Genomic DNA, 16478 nt, shown 5'->3' on the forward strand with positions numbered 1-16478 from the left:
CTGGCATATGTTAACATAAAGCCAGTATTTTCCTATATGGAATTACTGAACAGACTTATAAATATATTAAAAAGCCAGTCTATGCATAAAGATCAGAAAACCAGGCCATTTTTAAACAAAGAAGAAGACAATTCCAAAAAATTATTGATACACTAAATTTTTATCACTCGCTCTGCTTTTGACATTAGTAAAGGATTACATATCTGCATTAAAATTTCAAAGCAAGTTTTAAAACAGTGTCATTTTTCTTGCAAAGGGACCATGAACCAAAAGAAATACTACAAAACTCTTACTCCAAAAGGGGAAAATATTTGGCAAGTTCATATTGGTAATCTGTATAATATACCTATTTTTGATAAATATTTAAATATCTATTTAAAAAGTGGAGAGGCACCCTACATTATCCTTACCAAAACACATGTATTACTCCTGTGTCTGTCATTTAATTGACTAAAATAAAATTGAATGTAGGAAGAAAAACATCGCCAAATACAGATTCAAACACGTCTAGCCAGCTGAGAAAAGTTCAATTACAATTGTTTGCAAGCCTAGAAAATGGTGAGAACACAACCCTTCTCAGGGGAGAACGCAGCAGTAAATCTTAACTACCATAAATGAGCACCAGGGGAAAAAAAACAGAACAAAAAAACCAAAACAAAACATCCTTCTGCTAGAAAGAGAAAGACAGAAGCCTTTTACCAAAAGACCTAAACTAAAATCATATATATAATTATTATTTTTTTAAAATACACTTCTAATAATCTACCCCTATGTTTAAACACACTACTTCAGGACTATGCAGACTGGAGGAGTATTCCACCTTGCATAAATTCAATACTTACCTGAATTTAATGTTTGTATACAGAAACTGCTGGTATTATTACTGTCTTTGTACAAGTGTCTCCACTTACTCTTGTGGGAGGCAGCAGCAAATAGGAAAGAAATTATCATTTTCAGTCCTCATGCTTAAGAGACAAAACAAAAAAAAAATTCTTTTTGCTTAAGATACTAGAACTTCAGCAGTGGAAAAATGGAAGAGCTATACTTGGAGAACAGCAGAAATGCTCACCTCTAGGGGAATATTTGACCTCAAGCAAAACAAAGAATGGGAAACAATTCATCAGGTTTTGATTGTATCCAAACATCTTCACCCTACCTGAAAACTGAAAGTTTTACTTATCTGAATTCATAAGTGATGGTTTTAATGGTGGAATTCCTATTCCGAAAAGCACGTATAAAAGCAGACATAAAAAAAATTAATGTTAAAATTCTTATGAAATAAACTACTCATTTTTTAGCATGTAGATGTGCTGAACTACTACTGAGATCCAGAATTCAAAAGACTTGTAGTGGGAAAACTTGGAGTTCTAAAAATAACTCAAAGACTAAAAATTGAAATTGAAAACTTATTCAGATAATCACTTCCCCAAATAAGCAGCGTACAGATAGTATTGTCTGGATTACATCTGTATCTTTAACTATCTTCAGCACTCTAGCATGGCCCATCCAGTAAGACTCCTCAATTTCCCCAGTGGGAGAGGGAAAACATTGGGAATGCCCCACATTTTGAAGCAGACAACACGAGTTAACTGCTAACTTTTCCAACTTTCTATATTTCTAACTAGGAGAAACATCTATACAGGAATCCAATATAAAATCCTTCGTTTGCTTTTGAGCAAAGGAGAAAGAAATGGGGGAAATTATAACCCCCTTAAAATCCAGTATGTAAATGCTCTGTGAAAACTACTGCACTCTAAAGGGATTAACACAACAAAATCTTCTTAAAGCAGAGTGAAACTTTTGAAATTATTCAATGTGGAGTGATAAAATCTCAAATTTTCTGAGGTATGCTGGTTTTTCTAGCTACATGGAGACTTACCTATGAGGATTCCAGAATACCTATGGATACACTTGTTTCCTTTCAAACCAACATCAATCACAAAGTATGCCATCATTCTCCCTTGGTTTGCCAATGAACTGCATTGCAATTTGACAGATAATTACTAGCAGCACTATTTCCTCCAAATCAGCATTGCAACATCACACCTCTTTCTAGACCTACTGAAGTAGGTCATCCTAAAAATACAAAATTTGTATTAGGTCCTGAAATACTTGTAGTTTTAAGCACACTTTACTGGAATATCAAGTGGCCATCATCAGGTTATCTGCACCTCCCAAGTAACCATTGCTTGCAATATGAAAACCTTGTAGCATAAAACCCGTCCTACAAATACATGCTAATTTACACCAAAACTCCTGTATGCTTTCTTAGAATCCTTAACAGGGAGAAACCACCCAAATCAAGACATCTGGATGCTTATCAAGAGCATTAAGACCACCTGCTCTGAAGTGCTACGCATTAGTATTTCACAGAAAAAATAAATCCTTGCATTATCTTAGGAGCCCATCTAATTACATGCATATTTTTAAGGAAATGTTCATCAGGTCTTACATGCAGGTGAAATACTGCAACCCTTAGCAAATTGTTGTAATCACTTCTGAAATTTTGTACTGGGAGAAACAAGACACAGCTAGCCATCCAAGTAAAAAGCAAAATTCTTAGCAATAAACAACAAAAGCATTCAGACAACCAATACAACGTTGTCAAACTATACAAGCAGAGATTTCTTTACAAAAGAAAACACAAAGATTTTGCATGAGATCAAACTTCACGTGTTCCTGGACTAGTCAACATGGAAAGTAGAGTAGTCTTTTAAACATCATACGATTCCATTGAAAAATACACAAAGTGAATAAATAAAGAGAAGCTTCTTTTTTCCTCATTCTGAGCATATTCATGTGTGTTGGAAAAGGCAAATATCAAGGTACTTATTTTGCAATTAGGGATGACTAACTTTTGTGTCCTTATGCAGTTATGAAAGCAGAAAGTGCTAAGCTAATAAAGTGTGAAGGACAGAACTGAACTGCTGAACATCACAACTAACATTCTTTCAACTAGTAATTGCTATCAGACAAAAGAGCTGTTGGAAAAGACAATATAGGAACAATAGGATCTTGTTGTTCCTAATCAACAAAGCACCATTAAAAAAACTGGAATAAAAATAAACTAGTTAGAAATGTCTTGCTTAATTCAAACACCAACTGTGTTATCACTATCCATTCTATGTCTCCTAGACTAAAGGGTATAAAACATTTGCATAAACTGAAGGGGGTTTGTTTTCCAAAGGTACACGAAACCTAATGGGAGGCTACCCATTTATTTGATTTTCTTCCATCAATAGCATGCAAGAATAAAGTTATGAGACTAGCAATTGCACACATTTCTACATACACTCAAAATATTTTTAACACTCTGATTTAAAGTCAGAGGAACTATTTTTTCCTTCTAAATCCTAGCTATTCATGGAAAGAACCATCTTTCTAGCTATGAATCAATAAATTAAAAAAAATAAAATTATTAATAATTCATTCACAATACATCATGTTGACACTTCCTAGAACAGCTAGTCATAGATGTAGATCCATACAGAACTTAGAAATCTTATAAAATTATGAAGTATGTGTTTTATTCTTGTTAAAAGTAGTGCAAATACTAGATGAGCACTTGGCATCACCAACATTAAAAAAAACACAAAACCATATATCCCTAAAAAAGAATCTTTGTAATATTAACACTTTCTTATTCTTTTTTTCCCTTTTTTTTTCCTGAGTGTTTTGCTATGCTGGAAATTATACGTTAATTGATGAAGACTAATCTCAACAAAAAACTGGCAGACTTTGATGTACTGCAGTGCTCAGTAAAAGAATCAGAAATTAGGAAATTATGTACGTATAAGGAATTCCTGGGAAATACAAATTTTACTTTAGATTGACAGATTCGCCAAGTGTTCACCTAATAACGTAAGTAGAAGACATACAAAGAATGAAGTGTGCACACACATGCAAGGCAGAAAACAAACCCCATACATGTTCTACATCTAACACTTGCAACAAATCATTTTTTTAAAGCTTTAATGCATCCAGTAGCAGCGTTTCATTGCAGACCTTTGAAAAATCAGCACAGACAGAATGCTGGAAGACCCTCTCTTGTTCCACAGAAGTTCTCTTCAAATTCAGGTCATAACTCCACTAAAAAGCCACCTACTTCCTTAATATTTTTGGTGTTCCTCAGGAAAATTGTTGGTAGACTGCCAGATTACAATAAAACATAAGTATTCTATAGCTCCAGCTCAATACTGCTGCCAAAACAGTATCCGTGGCAGCACCTGAATTGCTGCTGCTGGTATTACTTGTACCATACACTACCCTACCTGCACTCTGGCATTTTCTAACACCAGATTACAGATGGGGACAAAATGTAAACCACTGTTAGGTCAAGCTAAAACATTGGCATATGGCCCAACTGGTCATTTTTCCCCCCTTCCCTCACAGCCATGACATTTCATAGCCCAACTCTTTTGGAATACACTCTGCTAATAGTTTTAATTTTGTAAGTACACTGGATACTCAACAAATCCAACTGAATGGACTCATGCCATTTCCTACTTTTCCAGTGCATGACCTAATATAAACATTTTCAATAACTCATTTTATAAAAAGAACAACTCCACCATTGTATATTAAGTTAAATATTTGTAATTTTTCATGTAAAATTTGAAAGCCAGAATTTAGAACACACTAGGAAGATGATAAATTGCTGCTGCACGTGATTATCTGGTTCTCTACAAAGAATTTTTTTCCCCATATTGCCAATGAAGAATCTAAATAGGACTAAAGTCACTACTTGAGACTGTAAAAAAATACAAACAAATCTTCCAAGACCTTTGGAGATGTGCACTATGGTTCTTGATTCAAGCAAACAGGTGCCACTCTATCAAGTGGGGGAAAATAGTACACATGTGTGAAGCTCTTTATGTGGGAAATTACAAGAGAGTTAAATGGCACTGAGCAAGGCACAAAAAGTGCTTTTAAAATAGAAACAAGGGAACATGCAGAGAACCTCAGTATCTAATTTAATTAATGATTGAGAATGCAAAGGCTCCAACTGGTGAAACATTAGCAGCAGCCATGAATTTCACTGTAGTTCTGTATAACAAGTAATCTTACCTGAGTGATTCTCAAAAAAATGTCAACACATCGATTGTATTTTTCATCTGATCCTGTCAATGCTGAGATGACAGGCCCTGCAGGATGCAGTGAGAGATCAACGATGAAAAACAGATGTTTAGTCTTTTCAAAATCAAAACGTACAAGACCAGGTAAATACGAAATTTTGTCCGAGATTCATACTTTATATCCAACAAAGGCTAATGTCAGATAACCACTTTCATATACATAAGTTGGCAAGAGTATCTCTCACTTACAAGGGATTTGTAAGGTCAATCATACCACCAAGGTTTAATTTTAAACCTGGTCCCTAACACACTGTTCTTTCAAGTGCTATCTGGTCACACAGCTAGTTATTCACATCACCTACATCAACCCATGTTCTCAGGCCTTTCACAAAGGAGACTTAATTTTGTCCATCAATTATGCAGAACACTTAAACCTTACACCAAATTACTGGAATTCAGAAGTTAAGAAGAACAATAACTAGCTCAAGCAAAGAGTGATAAATTCATACTCAAAGGCTACAAAAGCATGCTAGCATGTTAGAGTTGGGAGCTGACTTCCACAGACATGTCTCCAAAGACTGCCTTAAACTGACATTTCAATCAGATCAGTTAAGTTCTTGCAAAGGAATTGTAGTACTTGGCTATTATCTAGAGCAGCACACCTAATATTAAGTAAGCTTCAGTAAGATTCAACCATAATTATCTATATGTAAAAGGGAAAACTAGCTCAAATGGGTGGAATGGAATTCAGATCTTGTGATTTTTCATATTAAAATATTTAATGTGTCTATCAAATATAGGGAAAATTTAAAGCAGAGTATTCTGACAATTCTTTCTCTATTTTTAATCAAAATACAAGCAATGTAGTTGATCTTTATAGTGCCATGAATAATCACAAGTTGGGATGGAGAAACCCCTGAAATCAAAGAAAAATTGGATGGAATAGAGCTACCCAAATCTGTACTGGAACACTTACAAGATCTCTAGGTTATAGTATAGTTTGATATTTCCTCTGGGGGTAGGAAAATTACCCTCAATACCAGGGTGAATTGTAAGGAACCTGCTATTTTCCTAAATCTATGTCATGCAGTCACAGTGAAGACAGTCATATATCTACAGTAAATTAAAAACCTTGCACATGCACAGCACATTAATTGATTCCATTCACCAGCACCAAATTCCAGCTCTCCATGTTTCCATGCTACTAGAAGTCCTTAACCACAAGACTGGGCTAAAGGAAACAAGCACTAAGCATTCCCACTACAGAACATACTATACTACACCAGAAATTCATACCAGATGCAGTATAACTCTTTTAATTTACAGACAATAGTTGTTGTCAAAATAAGCAGAAATATTTTTTTAAATCCATTATAACCATGTGACATTTCAAAAACATGTGCATCAGCTTCATTACTCAACAGATAGATTTGATAAACAAGAAAAACATATTACAGTTTTAGATTGAAGCACATTAAGAATTTTATGCTAGTGTCAAACAAATCCAATTAGGAAATCCAAAAGGCCTACCTAGAAACGTGGCCATGAATAAGAGTCAGAAAAGCAGCCTTCCAATTTCTAATATGCATTGCGTTTTATACCATGACACTGCAGCCTCTGAGGGTCAGATTAATTAAGATCAACAGCAGCTGCAGTGCAACGTGAGAAGCACACGGCCACAGCTCTCACCAGTCCAGCCCAATTACCTGCAGCATTCCAGCACGGGACAACTGACAAGCACGATACTCCTCGCCGAGTCAGTAACTCCCACTGGCCTACTGATACTTGTTAAGAAACAAACTAAATTTGAAGATGGACTGGAAAGCTGACTGCACTGCTGCAAGGTGCAACAGTGAGACTCCGAGGTATTCGCCAGTCAAATTTTTATGGTTGTTGCTTAACTTCATGTGAGAGCTGTGTCCAAAGACAGAAACGTGATAGTAACAAGGTATAGAAATGTGATAGTAACAAGGTGCAAACTTCTTCCCCAGCCACTCCATGCTCCATTTCTGGAGGCTAGTCTGACGAATTCACTAAATCTAAGGTCTTCTTCCCTGGCCAAAAAGCTACTGATCACTGACAAAATAAATTCTCTAGTCAACCACTGAGGACAATATCTAAGCTAATGAAATTAATTAAAGGACAAACAAGATCAAAGAGTATTTGAAAAAGACATTGCTTGTTACAGGTTGCATCCATTAAGAAAAGGGAGAAGAGGAAAATGAGATTCAGACATCCACTGTTTATATTTTTAAAGTATATCTCTAGCACCTATTCTCTATCAAGAATCCATTAAAACTTGGGTCTATCTACAAAAAGCTATTGAATTATTGTATGGAAATTTTAAACTTCATGAAAGGGGAATACTTAAGTCTTCTTTTGTTTTTTTTTGATGAATAATTAAGAAATCCTGACTTTATAAAAACATAATGCTGCTACTAGAAGCACCTTCATCTACATAAGCTTTCTAACCTACTGAAAATACTTTGGTTTTCAATTATATTGAAACCTAGGTAAAAGCAATCTCAATGAAAATGTTGAAACGTTAAAATACAGCATTTCCCTCATAACAGCTGTCCTCACTCTATTCTTTATTTTGACAACAAAGTTAGTTGTTAGCCTGTGTCATTTATTAAAGTTAGACTAACCATTCCAAATCTGTCAGAAGTGCTTATAATCCTTTCTATACAAGACAAAGACACAGCACTTTCTTGCAAACCAAAGCCATTTACAATGTCAAAGTTGATTCACTCATTAACATGAATAAGCCCCTACAGGTAGAAAAAAAAAAAACAGTGCCAAATTTCTACTTTAACTTCTCAAAATTTCTCAAAACCTACCAAATTAGAATCTGCTAAGTGATAGTACACAGGACAAGTTAGATGTGTAACAATCTCAAGATCCTGCTAAGTTACATACTTAAGTTTCAGCTTCCTTTTAAACGCAAAATACTACAGACCTGCTGGCTAACAAGCTAACTTTTTTTTTTATTCTGTTTCAGTAACCAGGCAACAGACAACTGTCCAACTGAGAATTATCTCTCTGAACAGCTGGCAATCAACACGTGGGAGTTTTTGGTGGTTGGTCTCTTTTTTTTTTTAAACTAGTACAAAGATCAGTGATTACTTTAAAAATCTATACAGCTCTAGATTCCACCTCTGAAATCTCTACTTGCTATTTATTAATTTCCTCAGTCCCATTATCCCTGAAGTTACTCATATAAGTAAATGTTTACAACAGAATCTGAAAATCTTAGATATATACTTATGTAGTGTCTAATTAGCTAATGTGAACACTTCAAGAAAAAAGTAGGATCATCAAGAAAAAAAATGAAATGCATTTACTGATGTATGAAAAAGCCCTTTCATGGAACCAACACAACAGACAGCTAATAACTAAAGCCATTTTAATTTCTAACTCCATTACACTTTTCTCTTCCACAGCTGAAAAAGTAGTATTTCACTTCAACATTACTTCAAGTGTTGATTTTTAAAACATTTCTTTCCTTACTAGATTTTGTTGTTTTTAAGAGTTATAAATTAACTGATAAATGAACATGATAAACTCTATTTCTATAAAGGAAATAATAATGGAGAACCAAGCTTAATATATTACACCTTTCTCCTTCCTAGCAGTTTATAGGAGTAATGAAGCTGTAAGATTATTAATTATAAAATTAATTAATTATAAATTCCTGTAACTTTATGTGGTACTTACACATTCAATGTTTTTGAAAGGTCTCTAAGAGTCAGAATAAGAGACTTTTCAGAGGGGCACTGGCACAAAGACTAGCTAGACTATCTCCCATAACACATGAATGAGAAAAAAAAATCTGATAATTTAACAGAAAACATCTAAAAATAGAAGTCTCTTGGTGAAAGCATGAAATAGCCACACAATACTTCATACACCATCTGCATGAGATGGGAGAGGAAACTTCCACCTTCTATATTCTCCAAACATTGATGTAACTACTGTCCAGAAATCTGCTATAAGTACAACACATCTAACATATTGCTAAAACCAGTAAAACCTTATCCCCATTTAATTATGCTTTTATTAATCTCTGCTCTTGATATGATCTAATTTAAGTACACCTATGACATCATATTCCAATAAATTGAAAAACACTGACCAAGTTCAATTTCACTCAAGCACCAAGTTCAGACCAGGCAAGATCCTGTTGCAAGATAAACAACATGATGTGATGTAACATAATTTTGTGCATGTGTGTGCATTTGTGAGAGACTGGGGCGGGAACACAGAGAGGGAGGGAGAGGGAGAGAGTGCGTGCACAAGAGAGAAAGAGAGAGAGTGTACGGCAGCATTCGCAAGGGAAAAATGTACGTGGCTTGAGCAGTTTTGAGTCCGGTGCTCACTAAAATGCAGAAGGAGAAACACATAAGCAATGACAGCTTCAGACAACAGAAATCATCTTTCTTCTATTATTCAAAAAAGCACACATCATAATAGCGTCACAGAATAGCCCCTTTCTTTATCAAGTTGGCTAAATCTGTATTTAATTTCTGAACCAAAACCTAGTAGTCAATACCCACTGTACTTCCTATGCAGAAGGATCAGCACCATTCAGTTTAAAAGTAGGGCATATTTTGCCATTTTAGTTTTATTTCTGCTAATCTTGGGGGACATGCCTGAACAGAAAAGAATCAGAATATCCAAAGTCAAATTGCAGGAGCCCAGACAACAAGAAAAAGTCAGCAGGTAACCTGAAAAGAGAACAATAAATTGCGTATGCAAAAATAAAACTGTAGTGGACAGTAATGTATTTATATACTGCTTCCTATCTTGTAAGCTAAAATGTTCAATGCAAAGCTGTTTTTTCCTTCAATTTCTTGTAATTAGAGCTGCCATATAATTCTTCAGTAATTATGTCACCTTTTGACGCACAAAAATAATTCCAACAGAAACCAGTCTGCATACTGAAGTCCTATATCACAGAGGGAAAAGAAAAAAACACTATTAGATCACAGGAACTACTCGTAACTTCTGTATTACAAGCACCTTCCTCCTTTCCAAACAGGAACTTACTCACTTTTCTAAAACTTTTTGGAAATACAGAAAACTTTCACAGAAGCTTCAACGACAGAACATTCCACAGCGAAACATACATTAAACATGTTCGTAGTCACAAGCATCAGAGGTAAGGACTAAGTAACATCTATTAGGAAAACAGTAATTGTTTAAAAAACTTCATAGGAAAAATAAACCATAACTTTATCTTAGCTCTTTGACAAGGTTTGTATTCCCTAATGTTATATGAGCAAGAGAGTCTGGAAGAAACCCAAAAGCCATCAGCTCAAGGAATGACAGGACCTCCGAAAATTCCATGGGCTGGTGGTCAGACGCAAACAGACATACTAACAAGAGCTAGCCACACTGGAATCCATTTCCCACCCCTGTTCCATGCTCCAGCAGGTATCAGTCACCAACTTCCTTAAAACACTCACTTTCCATATGACACAATGTGGCTGCAAATTCAAGCCAGACTGTATAAAGTCAAACTGGAACCTTGTTTGCACCTGTTACTGTGAAAATGTTTGAGTGTCCTGCCCTAGTTACTTATATTGTTCCTGCTGATTTTAAGGGAGAAAATGTTTATGTCGCAAACGTTTTTCTCATGTCATTCCAGCTTGCAATTTTTTATTTTTCAAAGGTATTTCTGCTACTACTACTGCATCTTTATGATTTCCTACACAAAAAAAAGTAATTCTGATTTAATCAGAAAACAGAGGAACCATACTAGAGCACTGAACAAAAGATCTAATCTTTGGAGCGTCCCTTCCAAGTGAGTGTAAATAAACTGTAGTAAAATGAAAAGACTCATAATTTGGTATTTGGGATATTCTTCATAAACACCAATTTTCTGTAACATCTTTGCATATCTGATAACCCCTCATGTATAATGCAGGGAATCTATTTCATTTTCATCTATTGACAGTGAATTTAATTTACTATTGCAGCTCTTTACCCAGATTATGTTATTAATTCTGCAATCAGGCTCTTTAGAATGCTTTTATTTCTTCCAAGAGTTTTCACAATCCTACATTGATTTTTTTTTTTATCTAACATACCTTTCAAAATAAAGGATCCTGTTTTTCCTAGCTTTCTAAAAAAAGTAAAAAAGAAAAAGCTTTAAAAGCAACAAGAACCAGTTCATAAGCTGTAACTTTCAACAGGAGAAAAAAAATCTACATGCAACATTTCAATCTCTGACTTTTAAGTATTATAAACTACATTCATTAAGGAGATGTACAACAGGTGCATCAGAATTTCCACATCAACAATCATATTTGTAAATAGACAAAAATATCTCTGTTAATGAAAAGTCTTCCACTTCTGCCTGGCAGTATAGTCAGACGACAGAAAAACTAAATGCTCCAGTGTTAGTGTTCTGTTTACATCAATACCAACTGCCTTTGCTAATTTGTAGAATTCAGTCTTGTTAAAATAGAACAAATGCAAAGCAGCTCTTATTTTCCAAAAGAAAAAAGCAACAGCTAGTCCACTCAATTCTAAATCACCAGTTACTCTTCAAAATCACAAAATCAAAACACAGAAGTGTCAGCTATGTTATTTTGCATCAGTTTTTCGAAAGTCCTCTAGAGCAAAGTTCAATTACAGAATGCTAATTTGTTCATCTTTAGGAAAAAAAACCCAATTATTCAACAGCAGAAGCTAAAATCTTGTCTGTCATTATATAAGACTCCCTCTTCAGAAGTCTTATAAAGGAGGAATGCTAATTCAGGTATTTATTACTATTCAGCTAAAATATTTAAAACTTTTCATGTGCATTAATACAGCTAATATTAAATACTATTTTTTTTTTATTCATCCAAACTATTTCAGTTTTATAACAGAGCTTTCTTCTACCATCATGATAAACATAATATAAAGAATATCTAAAGAGCAGCACTTGTCCTCTTTACTTCACTCCAGAGCCAATGAACAAAGCAGTGAAGCAGAAAGAAGGTACATAATGGATTTAAAGTAAATGGCCCATTCTTTACGAGGCAGTCTCTCATTTTTACTCCTTCTAGCTTAATTGTCATTACAATGTCTGGAAACTTCAAACGAACAATTATCTTTACGCCACCTGTCACATTGGTTCCTCAAAGCTAGAATTTTTCTAACAAAAAATAAAGCAATCAGTGTTAATGAAAATAATCTTTTGTAGAAATATTGTAAACTACTTTCAACTTATTTCAAGCAGTTAGTGTCCAGTTCAGTCCATTCCATACATCAAAACAGACAGAATATTTATATTCACTATTGCACTTTGAAACATACTTTTCTGAGACATAATGCTTCCTGCTGCACTGGAAGCTTAACCATCAATATATGAAACACACTGACATGTACATACATGCCTGGGAATTTAAAAATAAAGAATTGGCTAATTTTTGCACCTACCTGGATAAAAATCTTTGGATTTAGACAGCTTGATGGTGGCCCCAGTCTCTTTCTGCAACTGAACAATTGTCTGTCCTCCCTTCCCAATTATAGATCCAGCAGCATAACTAGGTATGAGGACCTTTAGAAAATACTGGCCATCCTCTGAAAAATTGAGATATGCATGGTTAATATGGCTTATAAATTGTCATTTTTCCTCCCCAGACCCACAAATAAACAAAAGGTTACATCTTTAAACTCCTCCACTAATTCATGCATTTACATCTAACCAGTTGCGTCATTATACATGTTTAGAGTATGCCTTTGACAGTTTAAAATACCTACATTTATTCTAAGCAAAGAACCCCCATAGGTTTCTTAATTCAGTAAAAAAATAATATTGCAGTTACATTTCAAAGGTAGATTTTTTTTATTTTTTTTTTGCAATGGTAACCACAGCATGCAGAAATGATCAGACCCTTTTAAAAAAAAACTAAAGCCCTGCATGAAAACGTGGTTGGTGACAACTACAACCTTGCTTGGAAATACTGCAAAAGAAATGACAAAACCAGGAAAGAACAAATTGTAAATTCTAATGGGCTATTTGTTTGTCATTAGCAAACACATGAGAACAGCAATTAGCTATTGCTTGCATTCTTCTTAAGTGAGCAAAACGACTACTCTGCTACCAAATAACCCACCCCAAATGTGGGGTTTTATTCCAAGCACTTCAGCCACTGCCAAGAAAACAACTCAACATGGTGAGGATGGAATCACTTGCCTAAGTAATCCTCATGTATTCCTTTAGCACTTCTTAAGCGACAATGATCTCTTTTAAGCTCATTAATTAAAGGACACTAAGAAGAATTTTTCCCAATTGATCAAAAGCCTAAGTCACTTATTTTAAATACACTTAAAAGGTGACAAGATAGACAATGCCAGTCCTCTACCCATCACCAGCACTAAAGCATACCATCGAAATAGGAAAAAAATATAGAATGAATGGAGGGCACAAGGAAAGATGCCAGTCTGATTTGGAAACTGCAGAATTTTCAGTACCCTCGTGCCACTGCTAAATCTAGCTACACTGAAGTCTGAGGACCTTTCCATAACTGTCTCTGAAGAAGTGCAAGGCAACAGGGATACGCTGGCTCCCCAGACTTGTGCTCTCCCCAGCAATTTTGGCAAGGTCCCATTGTCATGGTTATCAAAATATCACGAAACCTGTTTCATAAAGTTGGTTCTTTGGGCTTTTTTTTTTTTACCCCTAAGCAGAAGAAATGATCCGAGTTCACATTACTTCTCTTCCCAGAGCCTATAAAGCGCCTCAGTAAGTGCCTGTGTGTGACAGTGGTGCCCACCCGTATTACCATAGCTGGGGAACCATGCACTACGTATAGCCAGACAGCTGCTCTCAACATTGGGCAAATAAATTCACCTCTGCCTCCGTGCATTGTTATGACGACTCCAGTGCAAACGGATAAAGGAGATGCTCGTCCCGTTATAACTCATCTCCGCCAGGAACAGCAGGATGTTAACTAGCGAGTCCCCGCAGCCGAGGGGCGACTCCCCCCGCCACCAGCCAGCCCTCGCCCCCGGCTCGGCACGGCAAACACACGCCGTGTACGCGCTGACAATGGAAGTGAGGCCAAGGAGGAGGAAAACGCACGGCAAGGCTGAAATTCAACTTGCGACCCCGAGGATGTGGAAGGAGGGAAGAGCGTTTGCCGTCTCCTTCCAGCTGCCATTTATTGTCGCCCATCCTTAAACGGGCGAGGGAGATAGCTGGGCTGCGGGAGCCCCTTGTGCTCCCTCCTCGCCTCCGTAGGGTCACGGCTGTGCAGCCCCAGCGTGGATATTAAATAAAAAGACTGGTAGATGCTGAAAACCGACGCCATTTTGATGAATGATAACATTAGAGAAATGGGAATCTTTGGGCGGGGGGGGGTGGGGGGTTGGAAGAGGCAGGCAGGCAGGTAGGGAAGCGGAGAGGTGGGTGGGTTGGGCGGGGGGGTGGGGGTGGGAGGGAGGTGACAGAGGATATACCCACCGCCCGTGTTGGTCCTCTTGGTGCTGCCGGCTTCAGGGGGGGCTTCAAGCGGTCTTTTCCGGGAGTCCGGCGGGTCCAGGTCTATGGGAACCCCGGTGTGGGTCCCGTTCTGCTGGATGGGAGCTGCCGCCATCATGTTTGCTGCTGCTCGGAGGAGAATTGTCTCTTCCCTTCTCTGGTGGGGGGGCAGGGAGGGAAGGGGGGAGGAGGAGGAGGAGGAGGAGAAGGAAGGGGGTGGAGGAGGAGGAGGAGGAGGGGAGGGGGCTCGTCCCGTTCTCTTGTCCTTTTCGAAAATGTAGAGCTAAGATCGGGATTGTCGAGGATGCTGCGCGCCTTGTTTATCTGGCACCCGGGGGGAGGGAAGGGAAAGGAGGGAGGGAAGCGGGCAGGACTGGACTGGAGGAGCAGCTGCAGTGCAGTGTCAGGAGGAGATGAGGAGAAGGGAGACAGGGGAACGAGGGGGGCGAGAGAGGGAAAAGAAAGGGGGAGAGGAGAGGAGGGGAAAGAATGAAAAGAGTGAGACAGGAGGAGGAGAGGACAGAGTGAGTGGGAGAGGAGAGGAGGGGAGAGAGTGAGTGGGAGAGGAGGGGAGAGAGAACGAGTGAGACAGAATCGGTGGGAAGGGAGGGAGGGAAGAAGGGAGGGGGAGAAGGAGGGAGCGAGCGGTGTAAATGGTGGGCGAGGGAGAGAGTGGGAGATGATTCACGCTGTTTCTGAGCCCCCTTCCGCCCCTGCCCGCCCTAGTGCCGCGCCTGACGCTGCGGCTCAGCTGCCCGCCGCTGCCGGGCTCCCGTGCCCTCCCTCGCTGTCGGGCTCGTGTGCACGGGGGTGGAGAGGGGGATCGCTGCCGGGGTGGTGCGGCGCTGCTCCGCTCCAGCCCCAGCACCGCGGGCGGCTGGCTGGGGGCTGGGGCCGACACCCCCAGCTGCACCGCAGAAACCCTAAAGGCAGGAGAGGTTAGAACATGGGAGGGGGCACAAGGACGGGGGAGTTCGAGGGCGGGGGGGGGAGGAGGGGGGAGGGAGGCTCATGGGGGGGGGGTGATAAAACACAAGGGCGGGGTTTCCATCGGAGACGGGCGGGAGATGCGGCCAATCGGAACAAAAGAGAGAGAGGCTGGGATTGAAGAGTCTCGCCAATGCCGGGCCGCCGCCGGCAGAGCCGTTGCGGGGAGGCGGGGGCGCTTTAACCTCTGCGGCGGGGGCGGCGCGGGGCGGGCGTGCGCGGGGGCCGGCTGCCGCCTCGGGAGGGTCCCCGCCGTGATGCGGCGTCACCTGGGTTACGCGCTGCGCCTCGCAGGCCCGCAGCTGCGTGGGAGGACGGCTGCGATGGCCCGAGGAGGCGGTGGGGTAGCGGGGACGCGTCCGAGGCCGGCTGCAGCACTCGCGCGGCGCGGGCGGTGCGGCCCTCGCTCCGTGTCCCCGCCGGCCGCCGGGCGGGGGACAGCGCTGCCGCTCCGCGCCGGAGCCGGGGACGCGCCGGGCTGCATCGCGCAGGCTTGGAAAGAAATTAATAAAGATAGGATTGTTACGCTGTGACAGCCGGTCTAGCCGGAGATGTGCGACACAAAGCCGCGTTGCTTACCTAAATATTTCGTGGAGAACTTAAAGATATTTCACTGCGGCGAAGGTTATTTCAAATCTCAAATTATTCAGGTGGAAGATTAAAACGTTTTAAGATGCGGGGGGGATGGGGAAGCAGGGCTCGGGGAATTGTCTGTGCACAAGGAAAGCATTTTTACTATTTGACTATTTGCTATTTATTGACTCGTTTCCTTTGAAAAAACAATCTCAAACGGCTGTAACTGTGGCCGTAGTGGTCAGAAGTGGAGCATCAATTCCGTCCAGAATTCAGGAACGTGTTTTTATTGCGCTACACCACGCTCTGTGCTAAATTCGTATTGATGTGTGTGTGTGCGCGGCATGGCTGCTGACTCGATTCCT

The 16478-nt window shown here is 39.3% G+C and overlaps 1 protein-coding gene across 6 annotated transcripts in view; it reads right to left on the reverse strand.

Moving 5' to 3' along the window:
- NOVA1 (NOVA alternative splicing regulator 1) overlaps positions 1–14991 on the reverse strand; it is a 158077-nt gene extending 143086 nt beyond the window's left edge. For 5 of the 6 annotated variants that reach the window (XM_058836601.1, XM_058836611.1, XM_058836583.1 and 2 more), the window contains exons 1-2: positions 14536–14991; positions 12507–12650 (exon numbers count right to left, since the gene is read on the reverse strand). In XM_058836601.1, the coding sequence (XP_058692584.1) occupies positions 12507–12650; positions 14536–14671 (280 nt within the window). In that variant the 5' untranslated portion in view covers positions 14672–14991. Of the gene's footprint in view, positions 1–5067; positions 5145–12506; positions 12651–14535 lie in introns of those variants that run through there. The other variant, XM_058836594.1, reaches the window with a different exon arrangement.
- Between the last annotated feature and the right edge of the window lie 1487 nt (positions 14992–16478).

Source organism: Poecile atricapillus, chromosome 1, assembly GCF_030490865.1.
Source record: "Poecile atricapillus isolate bPoeAtr1 chromosome 1, bPoeAtr1.hap1, whole genome shotgun sequence".
Lineage (NCBI taxonomy): Eukaryota > Metazoa > Chordata > Aves > Passeriformes > Paridae > Poecile > Poecile atricapillus.